Source organism: Erithacus rubecula (genome assembly GCF_903797595.1).
Source record: "Erithacus rubecula genome assembly, chromosome: 10".
Lineage (NCBI taxonomy): Eukaryota > Metazoa > Chordata > Aves > Passeriformes > Muscicapidae > Erithacus > Erithacus rubecula.
This window is the reverse complement of record NC_136662.1, coordinates 14,729,323-14,754,542: the sequence shown is the minus strand read 5'-3', so window position 1 is coordinate 14,754,542 and position 25,220 is coordinate 14,729,323. Positions and strand designations below refer to the sequence as shown.

At 37.5% G+C, this 25,220-nt stretch overlaps 1 protein-coding gene across 4 annotated transcripts in view; it reads left to right on the top strand.

Moving 5' to 3' along the window:
- The window catches only part of LOC306806102 (uncharacterized protein), a 213,864-nt gene extending 189,207 nt beyond the window's left edge, over nucleotides 1–24,657 (top strand). For 3 of the 4 annotated variants that reach the window (XR_013775392.1, XR_013775393.1, XM_079314515.1), the window contains 2 exons: nucleotides 17,122–17,163; nucleotides 23,848–24,657. Coding sequence is in view for 1 of the 4 variants with exons in the window: in XM_079314515.1 (XP_079170641.1) it covers nucleotides 17,122–17,163; nucleotides 23,848–24,002 (197 nt within the window). In the remaining 3 variants the exon portion in view is untranslated. Of the gene's footprint in view, nucleotides 1–17,121; nucleotides 17,164–19,866; nucleotides 20,606–23,847 lie in introns of those variants that run through there. The other variant, XR_013775394.1, reaches the window with a different exon arrangement.
- The last annotated feature ends 563 nt before the right edge of the window (nucleotides 24,658–25,220 follow it).

Sequence of the window (25,220 nt, the reverse complement as noted above, 5' to 3'; positions counted from 1 at the left end):
GTTCATTAAAATAAGAGTGCCTTGATTAAGCTGAAATCCATATCATGAAGGAGTTTGGAAGTTATTGAAGATGATTTTTGGAAGCTGTTTTCCAGGAAATAGTTAAGGAGTCTTCTCAAATGTTGTTAGGTATGTCCAGTCATCCAACTTCTTTCAGAATTAATTGAGAGGTCAGTATTTAGTCACCCCTTAATTAATCAATGCTAAATATAATGTAAGAAATATCACAGCCAAACTGGAGTCCTAAGATCCATCTTCAGCTGAGACATTAGAATAACTTTCAGGATTCTGATTGAGGGTTTGGGGCTGAATGTTTCTTGCGACTGTCTCAGAAGGGCTTGAAATCTCATTAAAATGCTGTAACCAGAATGAAATGTGGTTTGGAGTGATTTCCTTGTCCCTGATGGAAATCACCCGTTCCCAGGGTATTGCTATCCCAGTTTTGCCAGGGACAATATATCCCTAAGGCTCACAAAGCACTTGGGAGTAAGGAAAATGTTTGGCCTTTAAAACAGACAAGGTTATGTCAAGAGTCAGTTATTTTAAAAGAAAAAAAGTCCCTGGTGTGAGAATCTTTGCAAATTTAAAAACTTTCCTCTTTTCAAGTGGTGCAAGCTGAGCAGTGGGCTCTCCTTGGCTGTACATTCAGCACTTGATCCATGAACAAAGTATAAATATTTCCAGAAAACCCATTTCTATATTTATTTTCAGAGTGACATCACTTCCCCTCTGTATAGCTGGTGAGAGATGGCTCAATCCAAAGCCAGCTCTATTTTCAGAGAATATACAGACACATAGTCAGGGTGCTAGTTCTGGAACTGCAGTGGTTTTCTCTGTAAATGAAACAATGATACTCTCCAGTTCCTCACCCGAACACCCGAATTCTCTGTATTTTTTTGGTTTAGTACAGACTAAAGAGCACATTCTTTTGTGGGGAGTCTCATGTGAAAATATTGACCACCAATCATCAGACAGACTCCAGTAGCAATTACTGTAAGCTGTGCTGCTCCATCCAATAACATTAATATTTTTAACAATCCTCTTTCCAAAAATAACTACACTTTGTGAGGATCAAAAATGAACAGAGTTCTTTCTTCAAAATATGTCCTGAATCAAATTATTATTTAAGTGTATTCTTCAGTAGGCAGGTACTACTATAATTGATGCAGTGTTTTTATCTGAACCTTTGCTCATACTTTTCTAAGTATCAAAATATGTTTTATTACATTTTATATAAATGTACTACATTTATATACCTTTTTGTTTGCTCTCCACCACTTCACCCCCGAGAAGAGGCTTTTAGGAGGGAAGGTGCTTAGCAGCAACCTGCTCATGTTTCAGCCGAGGGGTGTGCTCCCCTCAAGGAACAAGAAGGCTGCTTAACTTATAAATATCTCCTCAGCCTCCTTCTGTTCAAAAGGCCAGTGCTGCTGGGGCTCAATCACTGGTGGATAGGCAACCTTTCCTGTCTGGCAATGGTAAACAATCCTCAGCTTTTACCTTCTCCTGCAGGAGTCTGGCAGCATTAGCTGTATGGTAGACCACTGCTCAGTACAGAAGGGAGCTGTCGCTGCTTTTCTATCTGCACAGCACAATTACCTGCATTTTCTGAGTCCTGGATGCTTCATTAAGTGTTCTCTAGAACTATTTCACACATAAACACACAAAAAGAGAGATTTGTTTCTTCTTCATTTATTTACATGTAATGTTTACCTTGGCCAGTGTGGCCATATTTTTTTAGAGCGGGGTTTCATATCTCAACCAGCAAGCTGGATAATGTTTTAAAGAAGTCAAGTAGTTCCTCATAGCCACTTGTTCTTCCAGTGGCTCAGTCAGAATCAAAGTCAGGGTGCTCTTACACCCTTCCTCTCCCCATTTAACCACATGGCCTCCCTCACTGCTGGCAATATGCATCTGAATTACGTTGGCTGGGAAAACTGCAGCAGACAAGAAAGAAAACAGTCACACCTCCATAGCCTTGGGACTCAGGGCAGGTCAGGGCAGGGTTAGCAGCTGCTTACAGGTAATGCATCTTTTCAGCTGGAAAGGTCAATTTAATGTGAGATCCCTATCAAAAATGATAACTCAGTGCCCTGAAACTGTTTTGAGCCCCTAAAGAAGAGTTTAAGTAGCTTCATCTTCCATCTTTAACATTTCAGTGTTTTTAGAAATTGATTTCCTGGAGATTTAGGTAAGACACCAAGTATCTTGACTCCAGTACAGATTTTTAGAACTTGAGTTGGTATGGGAATTCTGTGTTGTGCTTTCCTTATTTTGTGTATTGTTAAATTATACACTTTGAGGTGCTCTTATGATTAGTGTAATTTACTCTCGAATTCTTGTGAACGTTGTTTTGAAGCACTTCAGATATTTTCATTTTAATGACACAAAATGATCAATAAAATTATTTAAAAATACATCTTTGTGCAAACCTAGTGATGTCTTAAGAATCCTGTAGTTCTTCAGAAAAAATATGACTATAAATTAAAATGACATCTAGATTAATTTTGAGTCAATGCAAAAACTAGCCTTCTAGTTTGCTGATCAAAAGCAAATGTTTTCATAGTGTGATAATAATTCCATTGATACAGCAATTTTAGAGCACTGAGGGCAGAAATACACCATTTTTTTGGTAAACCTTTGGAACAGCTAGCAGAAGCAGTGCCACAAGACAATATCTTTGTCTGTATTGATAGTTTTGCTATCAGGAGGGGCTGTTATATTCAAGTTTCACAAAGAGGGTAAGATTTTCATTTGGGTGGATTCTTCATAATGAAAGGTTCTGTATTATAAGCAGTTATTGTATAGCTAAAGCATTATATGTAGACATAAATCACTGTGTTGTATCAGTGTTTACCCTGAGGCTGGTGAGGTAGGAGAAAAAGATGCCCAGAAAACTTGTGGATGCCCCATCCCAGGGAGGCCAGGCTGGATGAGCTCTGAGGAAGGTGTCCACACCCATGCAAGGGGGTAGGAACTAAATGGTCTTTATGGTCCTTCCCAACCCTTTCTATCCTATGAGTTTATGATTATGTCCTGTGTATAGGTGCAGTGGAAAAAACCTGACTGCACACATTTGAAAAGTAACACTATATCCATGAGTTAAGTAATGACTTAGGATAGGGATAGTTGTAACTGCCATACTTAACCATAAACATAATTTTCTTATATCAAGGAAAATCCTGGGGAAATTTATACAGCTCTGAAGAACAAATATTTCAGTGAGCCTTTGCTGAAGTTAAGTCAAGGTAACAGTGAGCTATGTGAGTTTCTGTCCTGCAGTGGCAGACCATGTCACACAACCCTGTGTAAGTGAGAGCAGTCTCCCAGGGGTGCTGCAGCCTTGCCTGGGTAAGACAATTGGCAGAAGGGCAGCCATGGCCTCCCAGCACAGTGTCCTGCACAATTCAGATTGCAATGATACAGCTGCTGCTCAGGTCCAGCTGCAGACTCAGTGGCTCTTCACTGCTTCTGTGAAAGAAATCATGAATGCTTGTCTGTAAGAAGTGGAGAAACAGCAAATGCATACTCTCTGTATAATAGATTGAAAAATTGTAAGAAATTCAGGATAAAATTAGATTTTTTTAAAAATAGATAGAATTTTTTTGTTAGCATTCATATTTAGATTATTACTTAATGCTGCATCTGTAACATAAAAAATACAACCCAGCTGAATAGTACAAAGTGTCCAGTACTTTGGGGGTCATTGTGGTTTCTTGGTGTTTGTGTTTTAGTTTGTTTTGTACTATTATTTGATTAAGGCAGGATCTGGCTGCCTTCTCAGCACTGAAGTGCTTCTACACCTTGCAACTGCCTCTAATGCATTCCAGTATTTGTGTGTTTGTTACTATGACATCTGGATCTTTGCCAGACATTTTGGGTGGCATTGCTGTACACTTCATTCTTAAAGTGCTGAGTGATATGGTCATGAAAAATGCCTCCTCTTTGTCCATTAAAAAAAAATCCCAATCATATCAGAGTTGTTAAAATTTATGCTAAGTCTATTCAGTGAAACATAAATAGTCATCACTTGGAGAACTTGCTGTGCAAGGCATGATCCTGCAATATGCTAAGCTCTTCTGAGATATTCTCAGCACCCTCAACTTTCAGTGAGTTGCTGATGCTCAGCACCTTGTCAGATCTGGCCTCCGAGAAGGAACATAAAAAGACCCAAAGCAAACTAGCAAATATTCAGCTGTTTGTTGTACAATCCTTTTTTTCTCTCCAAAGTAGCAATTCAAACAAAGGATTAATTTAGAAAGAAAAAAAAATAATTAAAATTGAAAGAGGAGAAACTAGGATGTGTGAAAAAGAATGTTAATAACAGTATTTGAAGAGGCAAAGAAGTAAGAGAGATGGAAAACCTGATTTTTCTTTAAATAACATTGGGAAGGTTGTAGATTTTGTTTAATATTGTCCTTGAATATTTTGCAAGTGGCACAACCACTTCATGAGATGCCAATTGCTGAAATACAGAGTTGTGATTTAAAGTAACAATGTTCACCTTAGTTTTAGTCCAAGTGGTGGATTTTGTTACAAAACGAGTTTGAGATGGGCATACCAAACCTAACATGGAAAGAAGTGCTTGCATTGGAGTTAATTAAAATCAGTTTTGTTAGAAGTATCATTTCCATAACTTTTTATGAACATTTTATCTCTTCAAATGTGAGCTCAAATGGGATTTATAAGACACCAAGTACTCAGAAAGAGAGCTGATGCATCCAGATAGCCAAGACAGGCAGCAAAAATCCCAAACTCTACAGAGTAGCTCTGGATATTTCTTTTCTTTTTAACTGAATGGATAAAAGAAAATAGACAAAGAGCCTTTTAAAAATATAGAAAGCATATTCTTAATTGCTTGCACCTGGTTTATGTGAAAAGCTAATATGGAATCCTGTAATATTGACTGATATCACTTTCTTTTCATTTTTTATTATGATAAACTATAAAAATGGCAAGATGGTAGAATAGGAAGCTTTAAGTCTTTATTTCACCTTCTTTTAAATTGCAGATTGCATAGTAAATCAACTTAATTTGTGTACTATGTTCACTGGTAAATTCTCTGGATTCATTAAAGTCCTGGAACTGCATTTGTATAACAGAATATGGCCTCTTTTCCTGGCTCTTGAGTCCATTTTCAAGCACAGACCTCTTTGAATGTGTTAAAGTAGGAGCCTCATTTAACAGAGAGATTTCATGAAGCTTTGAAAGTGTATCTTTAAAAGAAACACTGACGATGTGATTTTTTTCAAAATGACCAAGTAAAGAATTTCTTAAATGTGCAAGGGTTTTTTTTCTAATTCCTAGAAAATATCTAGAATTCCGTTGTTTTTTTTTTTTTTTTTTCCTTCTGTGGCTGTTTGGAAGCATCATTCAGAAGACCAGAGAATATTACCATCATAGCCATCATTATTAACCATGAATACTTTCATATTCCCCCTCACATCCTTTATTCTTACAGGAACTCAGCCCAGTGCATTCAGCCTGCCTGACTCCTTTGAATCATTTCAGCATAGATTTAAAACTTTGAAATCCAACTTTGCTACAGCATTGTTCTGTGCACAGTGGTTATTTTCATTCTTTGTTTGGAGAGGGTTTGTAGGCCTGAGCTTTCCAGCAGCTCTCTCCTGCCTGCAGAGCCCACCGTGCCAACCAGCCTTCCAGCCATGGGGCTGGGACAGACAACTCTGCCAGATGTCATTGCCATGATTTCAGATACTCATGCTCACAGCTGTCCATCTTACAGTTCTGCTGGAAATTACTGTCAGCCCACAGGGATGAGAGAGAGGAGCATGTGTCTGTACTTGAGCCACCTACATGCACACTGCCTGCTAATTTAAACTGCCAGTGAAAAGCCTTTGCCCTCATCTTCGGGACTGTCGATGAGATTGCAATCTTCCAGTGGAGGGGCAGGGTATAATCTGGGAAGTGGTGACATCCAAAATGTGGCAGCTTTCTACTTCAGTATATGTGAGCAAGAGCACAAACTACCTGCTAAGTAAACAGGAAAAAATGGAGCAAAAAAAAAAGGTCAGTTTTCAGACATGAAAGCAACATTTGAGTTCCTAGGTTTTTTTTAATGGCTTAGTGAAATATATTTTGTTTTCCCAGTAAAGTTGCTAAACTGTGAATATTTTATCCAAACTATTAAAGTAACTTTTTACTCTTACAAATTAGGCATATAATATTTAAATATAAATGAGAGAGGGAACACTAGATATGATAATATCTGACAATGTGTTTCAAATTACAAGCAAAGCATGTGCATACATATATGAATACAGCTGTGGTTTCTCTTCAGCATTAGGTAATGTTCTTTTAATGAAAGAAAGGAGTGAAAGCTCCTGCTATTCTCTTCAAAGGAAGGGCAGTTATATATTTTATATAGCACTCTTTATACTGCTGTGTTATGGTATGTAATATATTGGAACTTCTCAGCCTGTGATAGACCCCCAAAGGGTAGACTTGTAGGTCTAAGAGATGAAAAAAAATCAAAGACATGATCTCTTGACAGAATTATATAACCTTCTCACACTGCCTCTGAACCTCATTGAATTCTTGAGGTGACAGAAAGTTGGCAGGCTAAGTAGAAGCAGCTGCTGGTGATGGCATGGCTGAGATCTGTGATTCTCTTCACTGTGATCAATGGCAGCCCGAGCCATTGATCACCACCCTGACCCAGCTCCTGCTAAGTCCAGCACGTTGCTGGGGAGGCGTTAAGAAGCAGGGAGTGGAAAATGGGAAGCAGGACATAAACAGCAAAGGGAGGAAAAAGAGGCACGAGCCCTCCTTGTAAAAGCTGTTCAGGAAATTGCAAAACTCAATCCTATGTGCACGGTGCTTGATCACACGGAAGTTTTACTTTAAGGTGCATACCTGAATAAATGCTGAGAAGTTCTGTTCTCTGCACAGTCTGGGAAGCCTACCTTCCATGGAATTTCAATAAATGCCAGAGGTCTAGTTTCTCCATGCAGCTTTGGCTATCTCAGCTATAATATGCACATGAACATAAACCTTAGTTTTTATACATTTTTTTAAAAAATGTTATTTAAAATATTGCATGTAATTAACAAAACACAAACATGCAGTATATGCCAAATTTTGCCAAAGAAAGCAACAATATAGAAGGGGTGCAAGTGAGTTTTACTAAATGCGTTCTACTCATACTCAAAAATACTTTAACAATTGAATTGTTTCACAAAAAGAACTATTTCAGTGCAGTTACATCATGAAAAAATTACTTTGTTAGAATGGCAGAATAGATTTCCACATGCTCTAAGTCTCATAGGATTTATCTAATTTTCTTAGTTCACTAATAAAAATATATTTTACAGCTTTTAACTGCAAAACTTGAAAAACTCAAATGGCCTGCAAAAGACCAAGCAGGGTTCCTTCTATCTCATGCTTCTTGTTTTTACTGAAGGTGCTCCCAGTTAAACATTAGCAGTTTTTCTCCTACCCTTCATTGGGATAATGCATTTTTATTATAGTGCAGAATTTAAATGCACTGCGATTGCATAAATTTCATTGTTGATACAGTAAGTAATGCCAAAAGATAATTCAGTTTGCTCCATCATAAATGGGAATAAAACCTCTTTTTCCACTAAAGTAATCATACATGAATGTGGATATACACAAGGGGCTTGATCCAGAAGTAAAAGTCTCTCCCAATAACTAGAAATCTGGATTTAGTCCAAAGAGCAGATCTGTCAAATAAAACCAGTACATTTTACATTGGCGCTTTTAAGCATGGAAGTGCCCTATAAAGGCAGAAGTCTTTGAGGCTATTGTTTAATTTAAGGTTAGATTTGTTTCACAGAGCTCTATTCTGAAGGGTAAATAGTTTCATATATATAAATTGCTTAGTTTCATATAGGAAAAACTATATGAATCTCAGCTACTTGCATGTAATATTCATGAATTGGTGAAAGTGCTGAACAAGCCACTTTCTGCCCATCCACTAGTCATGGCTAACCCAAGATATCCCAGTTGACAAGGACCTAACAAATATGACACAAATGGCTGGAAAGGAGAATCCTGGAAACTGCAGGCTGTCAGTCTGACCTCAGTGCTGGGGAAGGTCTTGTTTGGTGCCATCAGACAGCAGGTGCAAGACAATCAGGGGGTCAGGCCCAGCCAACGTGGGTTTATGAAAGGCAGGTCCTGGTTGAGCAACCTGATCTCCTTCTATGTGCATGAAAGAAAGGCTGTGAGTGTTTTCTGCCTAGATTTTAGTATATCCCTAGACAGTTTCCCACAGCGTTCTCCTGAATAAACACCTTCCCATGGTGTGGGTGGATGCTCTCCCACTGAGTTAAAAACTGGTTGGATGGATGGGCCTAGAGAGTGGTGATGAATGGAGCTACACCCATTTGGTGGCCCATTTGGTCACTAGTGGCATTCCCCAAGGCTCAGTGTTGGGGACAGTTCTTTTAAATATCTTTACTGATGCTCTGAACTAGAGGACTGAGAGCACCCTCAGCCTGTTTGCAGACACCACCAAATTGTGTGGGAGTGTCAATCGGCTGGAGGACAGGAAGGCTCTGCAGAGGGATCTGGATGGGCTGAGGCCAGTGGTGTGAGGTTTGACAAAGTTCAGTGCCAGGTCTGTGTTTGGGTCACAACAACCCTGGGCAGCACAACAGCCTTGGGACAGAGTGTCTGGAAAGTGCCCAGTGGAGTGGGACCTGGGAATGCTGATTGACAGCAGCTGGACATAAACATGAACCAGCTGTGCCCAGGTGGCCAGGAGGGCCAAAGGCATCCTGGCCTGTTTCAGGAATGGTGTAGCAGCAGGACCAGGGCAGTGATTGTCCTCAGCACTGATGGGGCCACACCTTGAGTGCTGTGTCCAGTTCTGGGGTCCCCAGTCAGGAAAGACATTGAGGTGCTGCAGCTAGTCCAGAGGAGGACAATTAAAATGGAACAGAAGTCTCATGAGAAGTGGCTGAGGGAGATGGGGGAGTTTAGGCTGGAGAAAAGGAGGCTGAGGGGTGACCTGACTATGCTACCACCCACTTGATTGTAGATGTGTGTGGGTCGGTGTCTTCTGACAAGTACAAGCGATAAGACAAGAGGAAATGGACTCAAATTGCACCAGGGGAGGTTTAGAGTGGATATATTTCTTCACTGAAAGGGTGGTCAGGCATTGGAACAGACTTCCCAGGGAAGTGGCTGAGTCACCATCCCTGGAGGAGTTACAAAAGCCTGGTATGTGGTACTTAGGAACATGGTTTAGTGGTGGACTTGGCAGCATGAGGCGAATGGTTTGACTCAATGACTTGGAGGGTCTTTTCCAATGTAAGCATTCTATGATTCTGTAATATCAATTAGATTATAAGACTGCACTTGGAGTCAAAATGCTCAAAGCAGAAAAGAAGATTAATTTATATTTTCACCAGAAGAAAGCCACAACCTATTTGTTGTGTTATTCTGATGAATGTGTTAATACTTTTTTTTTTTTTCATTTTCACATATTTCCTTTCATTATATAGTGGTTGGACTATAAATATAGCTGTTATTAAGATATAGTTTTCAAGCACAAAGAATCAGAGGAAGACATGCTTTCTTTTGTCCTGGTGGAAATTGGGAGCACTTCCAGTGGTACCGTTGGGATTACAGTATTGTAAAAATGAGACAGAATTACATTCCTAATCTTCCTTCCTACCATGGCTTAATATCCTTGTCTCCATGTCCTAATACTCTTTCATTTCTGAGCACTTCTAAGTCAACAAAGATGCATTGTCATGGTGATAACTGTTGGATAACACTGTCATGAAAATAACTGAATTAACTGGTTGGAGTACAGTTCCTTATTTTATTATGTGACTGTGATATTGAGCCATGTCATTGCTCTTTCTCAGTGCATAACACATAATAATTTACACAGCAAAATATTCTTTCACTGTGAGATACATTGTTTTAAGGTTTGAATGAAGTGAAATAGTAAACCTAACAATTTTACTCACAAAGATAAATAATTATTCAGTATGATCACCTTCATCTCTAATGAGTGCATCCATTTGCACCTGCATAAAATGTGACTTCCAAATCCAAGTATAAATTTAACACACACTACTACTACTATAGTTGTTTATGACTCTGATTTTGATCTCAGTATGCAGACCTTTGGCCAGGTCAGTTTTGCACAGCTCAGGTGTCCTTTACAGGATCTCATTGCATCTGCCAGTCCAAAAAAACCCTCCCTTGCACTTAGCTTTAGAAATACTCTATCAGGATAGATTTTTTACAAAAGTTCTCAAAGTTGATCTCATATGCTCCACTGATTCCAGATATTATGAGATGTGCTTGTCAGCAAATCTACCTGCTATCACATTTCTGACCTGAGTAGATATCTCTTACTCTTTTTGGGCTCTTCTGTTATGTGTTCCCTCCATCCCTCTGCATTCAGTCCTGTAGTTTAATGACTTTCACAGAAATTACCTTCATTTTTATCTCACAGGCAGAAAAAATATTCATGCCATTTTGCTTGAAATTCACACCACCTATATGATTTTTTTTAATTGCATTTCCTGCAGCAGAAATGGGAGCACAGTCAGTTGGCCCAGAGGAACTCCAAGACACCCACAGCTGGATAAATTCCTGCTGCTCACTTCTGTCTTGCCTGTAGGCATTTTTAGCAGTTTTCAGTTCATGTGCACTTTTACCTCTTGTTTAATTTTAATTTGTCTTACAACATAATAATACCTTTAGGGAGTATTGGTGCTACAGTAAGAGCATACATAAATTCTGTGTGTACATGTACATATTGTGTGTGTGTCCATAACATACACAAAAACTGAGCAGTGCCTCCCCTGTAGAAGTTCTACTCTCTAGCTGGGTTAAACTTAAAAAAACCAATAATATGGTCACTTGCATAAACATTGATCAGGCTTTACAGAAAGGGTGTTTAAAACTTGAGTAGAGGTGAAACTAAGGGACTGGAGAAGTGAGTAGAAACTGCTGCAAGCAATATACCAAGCAGGAAGTCTTTACCCCAAGGAGAGGAAGGAGCATCTGGAAGTGGGAATTAAAAAAATAAAAGTATTCAGAGTTTTACTCAGCTTTTGAATTTTCCAGTCATCCTACCATGTCACTCTGTCACACAAATTCCTCCCTTTGGCAGCCATATGAGAAATGGACCTGCAGCAGCTACAGGAGCCACACTCCATGCCTTCTTCTTGAAGACAATTTTCAGGCTGCAAAGAGCCAGGGTCAAGGAAAACAGGCACTTCTCCTAGGAAAATGTTTGACTTGGTTGACCAGGAAGATACTCTGTGATAAATACCTGGATCACAGCAGCTCTTGGAGAAGTGGGAGAAACAACTGCTGGGCACTGGGAGGATGCCAGGAGCTCTGCTTGTGCTGGAGAGAAACAGGAGACTTTTTAAGTTATAAAGAATGTAATTTATTATACTCAGGGTAGGGATGGGGTTAGGTTAAAACAGACTAAAGAAAAATCTACCTAGAGAAGGAAGGAAAGGGAGGAAGGAAACAAACTATTACTGAAAAGGAGAGGCAGCCCATAGCAAAAATTTGTAAACTGCTGATAAGAAACCTAGTGAGAGCTGTGTCCCCTACAGAACCATGGGATGTGTCTTAATTTAAAGATTACATTGTGTTGAACTCTGCTGTACCCTGTGGCAATCACACCTCACCCAAAACTGATTTGAAAATGTTTTACTTTTGATTATTTCACATAAACATAAACAGGTAAAAGGCTTAGTAAAGTTTAAAGTACTTTGGCAAGTAGGTAACTAATTAGTAATTAATTAGTAGGTAACTAATTCCTAATATTTGTTGGGTACATCTTTCATACAATCTTAGATAAGAGTCAAAAAGATAGGGAAATATGTTCCAAAACTGAAATTTGTATAGCAAATTTACATTTACAGCAAAATCACACAAGGTCCAAAAAACGTCCTTGTAATGACATGACACTGTTCTGTGAGGGTTTCTGCAGTATCTTGGTCCTAGTTTCAGCCAGAACAGGGTTTGTGTTTTTTTGTAGCCAGAAGGGCATGGCCAGGACAAGGAGGTTATTTCATAGGACCTCACATCATTGCCAGAGTTTTGGGGAATGGAATCTCTTTTCCAGAAGGAAAGGAAGGGCTTGCAGGGTGGCCTGCAAGGTGCTGCAGCTGCATGTCAGGTCACAAGCTCCTCAGAGAGCACATTTGCATGTAAATCACTCTTCTTTTTTGTATACTTCTGTTATTAATATTACTGCTACTGTTAATTTTTTTTATCTCACTGCCATTTCCAGTGAATTGTTCCTATCTCAACACATGATCTTTGCCTTTTGTGCCTCCACTTGAAGGGCAGAGGAGAAGGCTTGAGTGGGGTTAGTGGAAGCACCAAATTGGAGAGCACCATTCCTAAACCACGACATCTTTTAGAAATTCTCCAGTTCATAAAATATTCCAGCAAGGAATATATTATTTGGCCTAGATTTCCAAATGTATGATGTAGATAATTTAAGCAAAAAAGAATTATTATTATAAAGACTATGCAACAGATTCCCAGCTGGTGGGAATCAGCATAGCTCTTCCTAAGTTACATGAACCAACAATCAAGTGGAAGAAGTTATACTACACACATTTTGTAATCTTTACTTATTCAAAGATATTGGAATTTTTAAATTTGAAGTTTTGAGGTTTAAAAAAATATATTTTCCAATACTATTTCAAAATCTGAACTTTAAAAGATCTTTGCATCCCCTATGGCACAGTGTTGTTTGTTAGATATTGTGTACAGTTATATATAAAGCTCACCTCAGATATACAAAGTTGCAAGGAGATAATTTCAAACTACTGAGAGCAGTCTTGTAAACTGAAAGAGTCTTTATTTATAAGGTTAGATCTATTAATTTCAAAGACTGTATATGTACATCTCTAGAAGTACTGCTGTGAAAAAGCATTGTAGATTCTGTAACTTTTAGCTTTTTCTTCAGAATACTGAAAAAATAATAACTTTACTGGTTGGTTGGAAGACAGTGCTGTCATATGGCATAGGACTGCAAGTGTTTAGAACAGCAATAATCTGAGACGTTATTAAAAAGTGAACTGTGATAGTTGATTGCATGCTAACAGATGAACACTTATGATACATGTAGAACAAGAAGCAGTATAGAATATTTTCTTTAATGCAGAAAAGCAAAATTTACTATCTAAAGACAGTTTTCAGAATATGCAGAATTACATTTTAGTGCTTTATGCCTATCTCTCTTTCCTAAATGTTTGACTATAATCCAAACAAATTCAATCCTTCTAATGCATCTCGCTGTTTTTCACCATAGACACTAAGGCAGCATTAGGAACTTATCTCTGTTTGCTCTTTACCTTGATGGTGACATGTTTGCAAACCAGACAATATTCTGTGTCAGAAATATCAAGACTTCCCATAACCTGAATTTAGTAATCCCCATGTACTTTCAGCTTCCTGACTCTTTTTACTGTCTGCATTTCAATAAGGAGTCCCTACTATCTGCTCATCACTTCTAATTACTTTATTTTAGCCCATGTTCCTGGTTTCTAGGCCAAGAACTTTAAAGAACTATGATGTACTCTGACAAAGTATTTAATCAGGGCTGAGTAATCCAACAAAAAGCTTTTCAGGGCAGGGTGGAATATGGGAGGAACCATATTGTCTGCCCAATTATTATGTTTCCTGTTGTCAGCCCTGAAAGAGTTCCTGCAGGGACGAGAAGACCTGCCCATTGCTTGATGGGAAGAGTTCCCAAGTAAGCAGAAGCCTTGTGAAAAGGGAGTGGTGGCAGAAGACAATATAAAATCAGAAATAGTGAAGAAACAGTGGTAGGGAAGCACACACACTTTCCAACTCCTAAAGCTTTTGTCATCAGAGTGCAAAACTCTCTAGAAATATTTGTGGCTATGGGTGAGGGGCACAGGAAACCTAACCATTAATTCCTAAGAGGTGTTATCAGATGCATCAGGGTTTGGCTGTAAATTTGACTACATTGCTGTGGTGCACAGAGAAATGAGTGAAGAAATATCTGATTAAAGTGTACATTGCTGCTCAGGCAACTGAATGTTGCCATAGCAATTGTGATGAAATGTGCAAAGAAGTGAGATAATTAAATCTAACCCCTTTAGTAGTTTTGATAGTCAATGCACTGCCAATAGGAAAAGTTATCTACAGTGTAAAAGATAAAACATACTCCTTGTGGAAGTTCTCCTTGCTGGTATTTTGTTGCTCTCTTTTTAAATACTTTGCTTCAGGTATCTAATTTGAATATTCTCTTTAATAATCAAATACAGTTTTGACCTTGGTCAAAAGCCTGGGACTTTTGCTGACTTACTGTATTGTGGGAAGCGTGTACACAGAATATCCAGTAAGTTTTGTTCACCCTTCCTCCGTGTGCAGTACAGTAAAGCCCAGGCTGTCACCTCAGAGCTTACAGTTCAATAATATCTAGAACGTGCTGCCCTCTTCAGGAGCCCATGATCAGAAATGGGCAGTCTTGTTAAACGCTCCAGAAACTGGAGGGAGCAAACAGCAAACTACAGGGCTGAAATTGTTTTCTTTTTGACATTTGCACTGACAGTGCCAGAGGCACTGGAAACAGTTATAACCTAAATAGACAAATCTGATTTTTCAGAAAAGAGATCGAAGACTTGTTAGCATTTCTTTAAATTTGAGAGCTGGGTGGTCATACACATACCCAGACAGTTATTTATTTCAGCCTGTGAAAACAAAATCCAGAAGAAGCCTTGATTCTTCTAAACCAATAATTCCATATTCTATATAGCAGCAAATAACCTGTTAATCAAAATGACTTGTGGCCAAAAAGTTCATGCATTAGCCATCACACTAAGCTTACTTGCTTTCAGCTCATCTGAAACTACCTAAGAACTCAAACTATGATTTAGTAGAGCATTAAAACATATATTTAACTCTAAGCACAAACATTGCTGCAATGCCTTCAGGAGGACACTCGTGTGAAAGTATTGAACAACTCATGTGTCAGCCTGGTGGATTGCATACCTGGCTGATAGGTGGGGACAGGCCCACAATTTTCAGTTCATATCTTACAACACTCTAAGTCACATTCTAGAATCTTAATAATTAAGCAGGTAAGAACTAGAGACAAAATCTTTTACAAATATAATTCCTTTTGAAGTCAATGAGAGCTTTTGTTCACTTATGAAGTGGTGACATTTTATTGGTTTACAAATAGCTTGGGAAAAAAAAAATCACAGCTTTTTGGCAAGGGGACTCAAAAGCTGTGCAGAGGAAAGGAAACGATTACTTTGCTGAAAGGAATGGATTTTTTTTTAGTGAGAGTCCCAAACAGGCAGTTGATAAATGCGTGCCTCACTCAAACAGCATGTTTGCAAGCTCAGAGGGCTGAGGAGCAGAGATCTCTGGGAAGCTCACAGAAGCCAATGCTTTGCAGGAACTTGGCTTCACTGAAACAGATGTTCAAAGGGCTTGTTTTGAGCTTATGTGAAATATTGTTTGTTTGGCTGAGAGGGATCCTGTTTTCTTCTGTTTTATAAAGGGAGCAAAAGAAATATCCTCTACTACATCTGACGTGGGGCACTTTGAAGAAGGTGTAGCCCATGAAGAATGGAGCAAAAGCAGCTTTAAGCCTCCTCTGTAGCTGCTGAGATTCAAGGCTGCCACAGGCCAATGAATCCTCACGTGAAATAGAGCAGCCCTCAGGGATTGTTCTAATTTACACGAGCTTTAGCCAGGCTCCCTATTTCTTGTGCTGCATGCAACCTAGATTAAGTCTGAATTTCTGCAGCACTGCACACCCTGGAAACTCCCTTTTTGCCCAAGGTAAACTCCTTGAACGGAAATAACTTCTTTACCATACTGTGGAATTCTTCTTTATCTGGAGTCTCCCTTACCTTTAGATAAATACCTATCATTCTTCCAGTGGTACTTGTGGTCCTGGTGAGAACCTGGTGAATAATATAATTTATTAGAGTTTTTACTTTTCGTCTTTAAAGGTAATAGTCCTACTTAGACCTCAACATTTTTTTTGTAAGTGACTTATGACTGCATCTCTTGGTTCTAGTAACATTTTCTCAGCATAATATTTAATTAAATTCCCTAATTCTCTCCCTTGCATGTTTACTTAAAGATTAAATTTTCTCAAATGGTGAAAACAGTTAAGAATAACAAGTGGGTTTTAAGTGCTCTTCCTTCTTTGCCACAAAAACTGATTTACCTCAGAAAACTATGTATGAGGCAGATTCTTTACCTAAGTCTGGCCATTTCTGCAGGAGTAATGTTGTATTCTGTGTGAGAAATGATCACAGAATTTAGCCTATTATCCTGAAAACTTTTTATTCTCAAGTGCACAATTGGTAGGTATAGCACATGAAATCACAGAGAAGTCTCTGTAGGTGCTGAGTGAAAGTGATCACTCCCTCTCCGTTCAGCCTTTAGTGCAGGGAATGGTAGCAGTGATTCATTTCTTCTAAAGAAAACAGAATAGCCATGATGTCAGGTGTAAAACAGACTGAAAGGGATCACAGAAAAGGAAGAGGAGAGAGTTAACCAGTGTCCATGCTTTGCATGCTGATGAGGTGTGGGGTGCACTCAGTACTTCCTCAGGACCCCAGTCTGACCATTGCAGACTTGGAACTCGTGAGCAATATTATTCTGAAGCAGAATGTAAAAGCTGGTTAGTTGCTTTAATAGTAAAAGAATTTTTCAATACTAATACAAATTTCTCAGTGATTTGGGAAGAAAGCCTTTAACATGTCATTGATAATTGTCTCTTCTGATCATAACCCTTCATGCTCATGTTTTCTCCCACTCCATAGCAGAGTGACAGCAAGCCCATAGTTTGATTTTCAAAAATACAGTCACAAGTTAGATGCCAAGATCCTATGCCTGTATTCTGTGAACCCTATGCATATAAATTCCAGCAGGCATGCAGTTCAAAATACAGATATGCACAATAGCTTTTGCTTTCTTCTAATCCAGTGCGTGTTAAATATATGTAACACATATTTGAAACTGCTTGATATATGATTTGACCATGTATTTTTTTGTTTTGTTTTGATGCTGAGGCACTGTTTGGCTGTTAGAATCCCCGCAGATAAGAATATAATAACTAATAACACTTTCTTTGCTTTCTAGGGTCTTTATGGCAGAATGATGAATTCCATCTTTTCCAGAATGGTAAGAAAAAAGCTTTTTCTTTTTCTGAAAACACAGAACAGAAGGTAAATTCTTGTAAGAAAGAATTGCCAAATTGTTTGAGAAATAACTGCACTGTGCAATTTTGTAATTATATGGCTTACACAGCTGAAAATATTTGAATATTCAAATCCTGTAAGCTACCTGGAAGAGATTTGCAGAACATTATGCTAATCATTGAGAAGAAAATATGGGAGGATTTAACAGAAATGCTGATGACCACAGAATGCTCAACTATTTATTTTTAATAACAACTATTTGTAATGTATATTCCCTTTAAACACAACTATTTCTCTTCTTTAGGCTGAAAAGGGGCAAGTTTCATAGTGTGTTACTATTGGAACCATAACATTGATCTTTATTTATGTTTCACTGGAGCTTTGCTGTATGTGTGAATTTAAAAATATGTAATTTACAAACATAAACATCACTACTGCATGCTATCATGTTGTTTTTAAAAAGATGGTTTCATCTTTTTTTTTTTTTATGCCTGAAAAAGGAAGTGTTTATTTTGCCCCTTGATATAACATCTTTACAATCAAATAAAAAGAAAAATCCATCATACTGTATGTGTAAAGGTCATCCTAAAATAACACTTCTGAACAAACTACTGAATCCTATGAGTACATTGCTAAGGAGAAATGTTTTTCACCAGGTCTTGGGCATTCACTTTCCAAAAAAATATCCTTTTCCACTACATAAAAATGTAGTATGAAATCAACATAAAACCATCATGAAATGAAACTACTGTGGAAGCTGAAGTGGAAAGAAATATTACTTGAAAAATATCTCATTGGAGCACACGTTCTGACTTAAAATGTGCTTCTTAGTGTTACACTTGAAAGATCTTCCATGTTATCCCAAAAAGAACTCAAGACTTCTTTAAAAGGAGATTATTCACAAAATGTAATGCATCAGATTATATGGGGCTGATTTTTTGTTGCATCTGATAGAAGCAGCATCAAAATTGCCAGTGTTTAAGAAAACCAATAGCAAAGCAAAAGTTTTGTGGCAACCTTTAAGAATTATTTCTGATCAATGTGGAGGGTTAGTTGCTCTTTGAAACTTGTTTCTAGGAAAGTAAAACCTGCAGGTGAAGCTGTTTTGATGCACTTGGGTTTGACCCGTAGCTCTGCCCCTCTGATAATAGCAATGAGGTCTGCTTTGGCAAGGTCTGTAATGCACTTTTACCTGCCTGCTAAGAGGGAAAGGATGGGGTATTTCAGAACCATCAGATCCTTCAGGGGCACATCTCTGATTAAAGAAAGGGAGAAGTCATGTTAAACTAGGGGTGGGGGGGACGTAAAAAAGAAAAATAAAAGAATAGTCCAAACAAGCATAAGAACTACATTTAACCTCTTTCATCCACAAACATAAAAATGTTCAAGAAGAACTCAAGAGTCATTTTTAATCTAAAAGATTAACTATGTGACAGTTAAGTATGTTTGGGATTAAACCATCAAAGGGCCTGCCTCTTTTGTGTATATTTGCCTGTGAGCAGTGGGCCCTTGGCACAGGGATTGTACGTAGGTTGCAGCCACAGACCAGCACTTGCACTGCATACACCCTTCTCTGCAATGTTCATTAGACAAAAATACTGTCAAAGGTAAGTGTTTACCAGCAGCTTTAGTCTACTTAAAACCATTTTAGCCTGAGGCTGATTTTATGAAGAAGGCTTGGGGGAAGGGAAGAAGAGAGACACAGCATTTCATTTTTTTCATGAAAACAAATGTATTCAGCCAGTATCCTGATCTGAGGTAATTTTTAACTCTAAATTTGCATTTTAAGTGAAATTGTAATTATTTTGAGGCTAAATGTGTGATTTACACTCTAAGTGAAGCAGATAGGACAAAAGCTTGGATTTTAAGGGTTACTTCAACAAAGACCATAATAAATTATTTTGGGTAGAGTTAATTTTTATACATGTAAGCATTTATACTTCAGTGAATTTTCCCTGACCTGCTCAGGAGTCATGGGTTACTCTTTTGATTATGGATTTCCTTTATGTAAATATTATTTCAAATATAAATATATTTTCAAGTTGCATATCTTTTATTTAAGGAATGGGAAACTGAGCTTTGTCACATTACTTCCTTTCAACACGGCAAGGCTTTCTATAATCTTAAACCCAAGATAAATATCACAGAATAAAATAAATTGTTGAATATATAATTAATATCACTTTAAGAAAATACACATACGTTCTCATTTCTAACTCTACTTCTGCTTAATGTATAAAGATTAAATGCACATTACTATGAGCAGTCATAACATCTAGATTTTAATCTAAAAATGTACTTTTTTTCCTATATTTTTAATAAATTATCTGTTACCTCAAATTATTCCTAAATATGTGCTATTTTGTGGTAGCATTTCATCAAATATATAAATATTTTGTCTTAAAATTTTAATTTCACAAGTTTTAATATATGGAAAGTCACGTCAGATTAACTGAGAAGATAAAAGACCCACTAACACGCACAGAAGACAGCTGCAACTAAAAACTGAAGAAGACAAAAAAATAGTTCTTGCTTTCTTCTCAATTAAAACTCTGTAATTATTCTTTGAGATTATAGATCTCTATTGGGATTCTGGTTACACAGAACTTTTTGGTTCATTTCACAGGAATAATATTCATCTTAATTAGCAAAAACAATTGATGGACTTTTCTCTTTTTTACAATAGGGAGTTCACTTGGTGTACTGATTACGAGTAGTAGATTATCCTGATAAATGAAAAGTTCTTGTCTTTCTCAATAGCAGCTGAATATGTTAGCTGTCTTCAGCCTTGTAGCTTCTTTGTTAGACTTCACCTTGTTGAGACAGAATGACTTACTTGGTAAGTGGTTGACCCGATTTTTTTGTCTGGCACCCTAACATTGCTGGGCATTATGCCAAGATGGATTCTGTAGCTATTTATGACTACATTCAAGGTTCAACTATGCAAATCACAACTATTAGCCAAAAAAGCAGAGCAGATTTGTTTTTTAAATATTTCCATAGCTCACAAGGTCAAAGCATTTGTTTTCACAATTTTTAAATATAGTTTTGAAAGTAATGATCAGTAATGTTTAAAGAGATTGTCACCTTTAATATTTTATTTAGATTGATTTAGACAGGACATAAACATTTTTTTCTCATGTGCTACAAATATTTGTATGGAACGCAGGAAGAAGAGACATGAGCTGAAGTGAAAAAAATGTGTCTCATTTTATCTGTCTGTGACCAGCTTAGCCACACCATACAGAATTACAGTAAAGTAAAAGGAAGATGAACTGTGACAAACACCTTTGGAGAGTGCAGCCTTCCTCTGAGGCTGCCCTGATGCAGCTGCCTCAGGGAATGGCACAGCAGGGCAAGGACCATCAGCTCCCTGCCCATGGTGTGGGACACCCACACTGCCTGCACCTCTCTGTGGGGCCTGAAATCAGGCCTGAGTCCTGCACAAGAGCCTAGGCAGGATGCATCCACAATTCTTTTGCCTGGCAGTTGTCAGACCTGGATTCCTGCAGTGCCTCTCTGGTGGGTTGCAGGCAAGGACAGAGCCCAGTGACTGCAGAGTCTGTCCTTGAATCACACCCTGCAAAGGTGGTGCTGGACTTCAGTTTGGAGATCTCTGTGGGGTTTGGTGTCCTCCCCCCATTCCCAGCCCCCACTGAGACTGAGAAGTAAAATTTCAAAATTTTGTGTAATTTCAAAAGAAGTTCTTTGGGTTAGGTTTGCCATTTTTTTCTGTATGCTCTCCAGTGTCCATCCTGATTGCAATCCTTTGGTAGTCAGTGCTGCCATGCTGCAGAGTAGCTGTTGTTTTGTCTCCATTCTACAAAGTAATAATGAAAACATATTTACAAAACTAGCAATGGTATATGTTATGCAGTAAGAGCTGTGTCTACAGAAAATTGAAATGTGATTTAAACCCATATAAAAATGATTACTCGTAAGCAGAAATTGAAAAGAGGTTATGTGCACAAGTTGTTACAGGATGGATTTTAAAAAGACATATATCTCTACCATATCCTAATTTCCTGACAAACCTAACAAAAGTATTAATAAACCTTACATAGGTATCAACAAACTTATCTATTAAAAATACCCAATTACAAAATAATAATTCAATTCATCCAATACCTAAAGATTTTTCAACAATATAATACAAACAGGCAGTGCATAATAAATAACATAGAATATAGACACATGGGTATAATGATAATATAGACTCTATATAGTAGTCAATATGGTAATTTGAGGCTTTTCCTCTTAAAGAAAAGGGAAGCAGATTTAAAACCAAGCAGAGAATGTTTTCTAACAGGGGTTTGAACATATGTTGGATTAGCTCCTCAAGAGAATCTGAGGTGGGAGCACATGTGCCTTCATCAGACAAACATCCTTCACATAACACCAAGGGTGAATAAAGGCTACCTAATTTATTGATTGTAATATAAAATAATTAACAGGCCTGGTTCAGAGTACTTGACTAAAAGAAAGGGTTAACATAAATACCTAAAGCAGTTAATTGTTTTAACAGTTTGCCTTACCAGTCAGTAGTTTTCTTTATAGTTGCAAAACAAAAAGCATTTTTTAAAATATTTTGTTGGAAAGGACTCTGGGTGTGAGTTAACAGTGGCTGAGCATAGTTTTCATTTGTGTGCTGCTTTTTATTCATCACCTGAATTGTGGGTTGTGGTGAAATAATGTTTTCCAGCAGAAGGGAAAGAATTATGGGGAAAACATGAATGAGTGCAGAATAAGGCAAATTAAGATAAAGTAATTGGTCAAAGTCTGATTTCTTTGTTTTAGTTGCCATCCACTCCAGAGCAGGGCTCATTGATCTTGGGGGGGGTAACTTCCCTTACAAACTGCAGGACTGAGAGTGTAGAGCTTCCCTGAATCATCTGTAACAGTATAACCCCATAATTCTAACAAGGTGCAAAAGAGGTCTCCAGCAAAGTAGGGAAGATACTTTAAAGTGGGACAAAAAAATGTAGGTTGAATTGGGAATATGGAGATTTTACATCAAATTCATAGGATTTGTACAAAGAAGTAGAATTTGATCCTTATCAATACAATACAAAACCTTGGAATTTATTCATTGTTACACTTCTGTGCTTTAGCCAATTCTTTTTTAAAGAACCCCTTCTCGAAAAAGTCACAGAGCCCTGTGTTAAGGTAAACATTAGCAACTATGTCCACAGTCAAATCTAAATAATACTTCAGAAACTAAATCCGAGACATTAGTGATAAAAATATTTAGCATGTATTTGTTTCCTGGGAGGCTACATGGAAATTGAATTCCACTGAGCTGCACTTACACAGAACAGAATTCAATTAAAAAAAAAATCCACCTGAATTCCATGCTGTGAAAAGCCCTTGCAAATATATTTTAGGGACTTCGGGTGTGGAGCCTGGATACAGTTTTATTTTATTTTTTAATGGAATCGGTCTTAATGTCTAAGGTTATTCTTTACTTGCCTCTGCTGAACAATTTTCACATATAAGCCAACGGAGGACAACTCGTTATTAAAGAAGTCAGCAGGTGTCCTGTGCTCTGAAACATATTAAATAAAGAACTCAACGGGATCATGTTGACTGTGAGCTCCGCAAAGAAATTAAATAATGAAAACAGCAGCTCTTCAGAGAAGACAGGTTTTCATAAGTGAAAAAAGTCTTGTTACAAGGTGGAAAGTTCTCCTACATGTTTTTACTGGAATTTCTGTTCTGGCATTTTCTGAAAATGGGCAGTCTATAGATTTGAGACACTACAACTTTCTGACCAGAATCTTACCCAACAGAGAGTGGTTGGAGTGCCAGGAACTGAATAGTCCAAATCTGCTCTTCTCTTTACAATGTCACTGTTCAACAAAAAAAACCATTGCAAAATGGCCTCATTATAATTCTCAAGTTCATTGAAGTGGCTTACCCATGTCAATATTAATATGAAACACTACTGCAAAATAAAAAAACCCAAAAAACTAAAAAACCCCAGACAAACAAACAAAATTGAAAGGTATTTTTAGTGTATTTTATATTCAGTGTATTTTTAGTTAATATTTTGTCAATGTATGAAGTCTTCTAGCCACAGAAACATTTAAAATAGAGTCCCCTTTTTGATTTAAATGTATTCTTTGATAAGATACCTTTAAACCTTATTAGGAAGGTTAAGAACTAATATAAACAGTTTTGAACTTCCCACTTATTCTGAGTTGATGAGTAATTGCACCAGACAAATATTTTTAGAATGGACTTTAATATAAGGAATCACAAAATTTATTGGGTGTTAATTTATTAAAAATTTTGTCATGCAATAATTGTTTGAAGAAAATTGACAATTAAGAAACCTAACTAGGTTTCTTTTTGAAGAATAATTAAACTTGATTTAATTCTCTTTGGAAAAATAAAAGTTGACTTCAATAGAAGTAGGTCTGGGCAACTAAGAGTTGATTGGAAAATAAATTATCCTAAGTGCATCCAGACTCACCAAGCATCTTTAAGAAACAGAGTGCTCATAATGAACCAGCCTTCTGACAGCTTAATATGACTTTAAAATAACTAATATGAAAAAATATTGCAAAACCTTTGTTGACCAGGTGTTTTCCCTTTTTATCAATACAATATATTCCTATAATGGGCATCCCATGCTCTGTCATTAAAATGTGAGTTTCCCTTTCAGGTGCTTTGTCTCAGACATATGGAATTCTCATCTGCAGTTTTTACCTCCAGTCTCCCAAGTTAATCACACAGGGCTTCTTGAAGAACAGCTTGTTGCAAACACATTTCTACAATCTGGGCCTCAGTGAGTTAGTATGGATTTATCAGAACAATTAAAAACTTCTCCAAAACTCCCCACTAATTTTAATGCAAGATGACACTTTGCCTATATTTGTGATTTCTAAGTTACTATTGTTGTAGGGAATAAGTATTTGTAGGAGAGATTTGTAGGGGAGATGGTCTAGGTTCAGCAGAAGTTTGCTGACCTGGACCTGTGTGTTTGCAGAAGAGGGGCCTCAGTTTATGTTATGGGTGAAAAGTACAAAGTTCTGGTGGCCTAATGCTGCTCATTCCTACCAATAATTTATTCCATATCCATACCCAGTTTTTCAAGAAGGAAACAAATAATTCTCAAATACTAATTCATCCCAATACACAGCCTAAAGTTGAATTAAGTGTTTGCCAATTTCTTGTTGTCAGCCTGATGCCTTTTGTATGGGTAATTTTGTGCTTAACAGAAAAATTTCCCAGAAATTTCTGATGAAACCATAACATTTGTCCAGTCATATGCACATCAGCCCCAATATATGATGAAAAATCTTTTCCCTACCATTTTCTGCATTCCAGCTGCCATTGCCACATCCCCCAGGAAAAAAACCAAAAACCCATAGTGATCCTTATCCTTTGTTAAATGAGAGATGTGCACATGAGTTTGCTGGGGTCAGGAATTCTTCCAGCACCTCATTACAGCAGCCCAGGGCCCAGTGCAAAAACCCCAAATGCTGGAGCTACTGGGGGGCACTGCTGGACCCCAGAGCTGAGCTTGGAGCAGCACCAGGCTGAGCCCTGGGCTGGCAGCTCTGTCTGATGCTGCAATCCACTGTAACAATGGGCAGAATGTGGGATTTTACCCTTTTGAGTGAAGCACAGATGCCAATCTCTAAGTGCTTTGGAAGAATGAGTGACCAAATAAATTGAATTCATTCAATTGCTTTCAAGACATGTCGTCCTTGTGTAGCATTTTGATCCCGTGCTTGAGTAAATGTATAATTAAATTTTTATTAAAAGGTAATGCTCCTGTTTTAATGATGGCTAATTATATATAATTAAAATGGAAGGATTAATAATATTAAACATTTCATCAGAGGTAAAGATAAATATAAATAAATATATTGTAGTATGATTTAATGTGAGTGTATAATATTGAGCCTATATTATCTTCAATGCATTATGTAATATAGCAAATGAATAAAATAATACATGGAATAATACTATATTCCAGGTACTATGTAAAATAAATATCTGGTTCATTACTTCTATGTTCATAAAATCCAT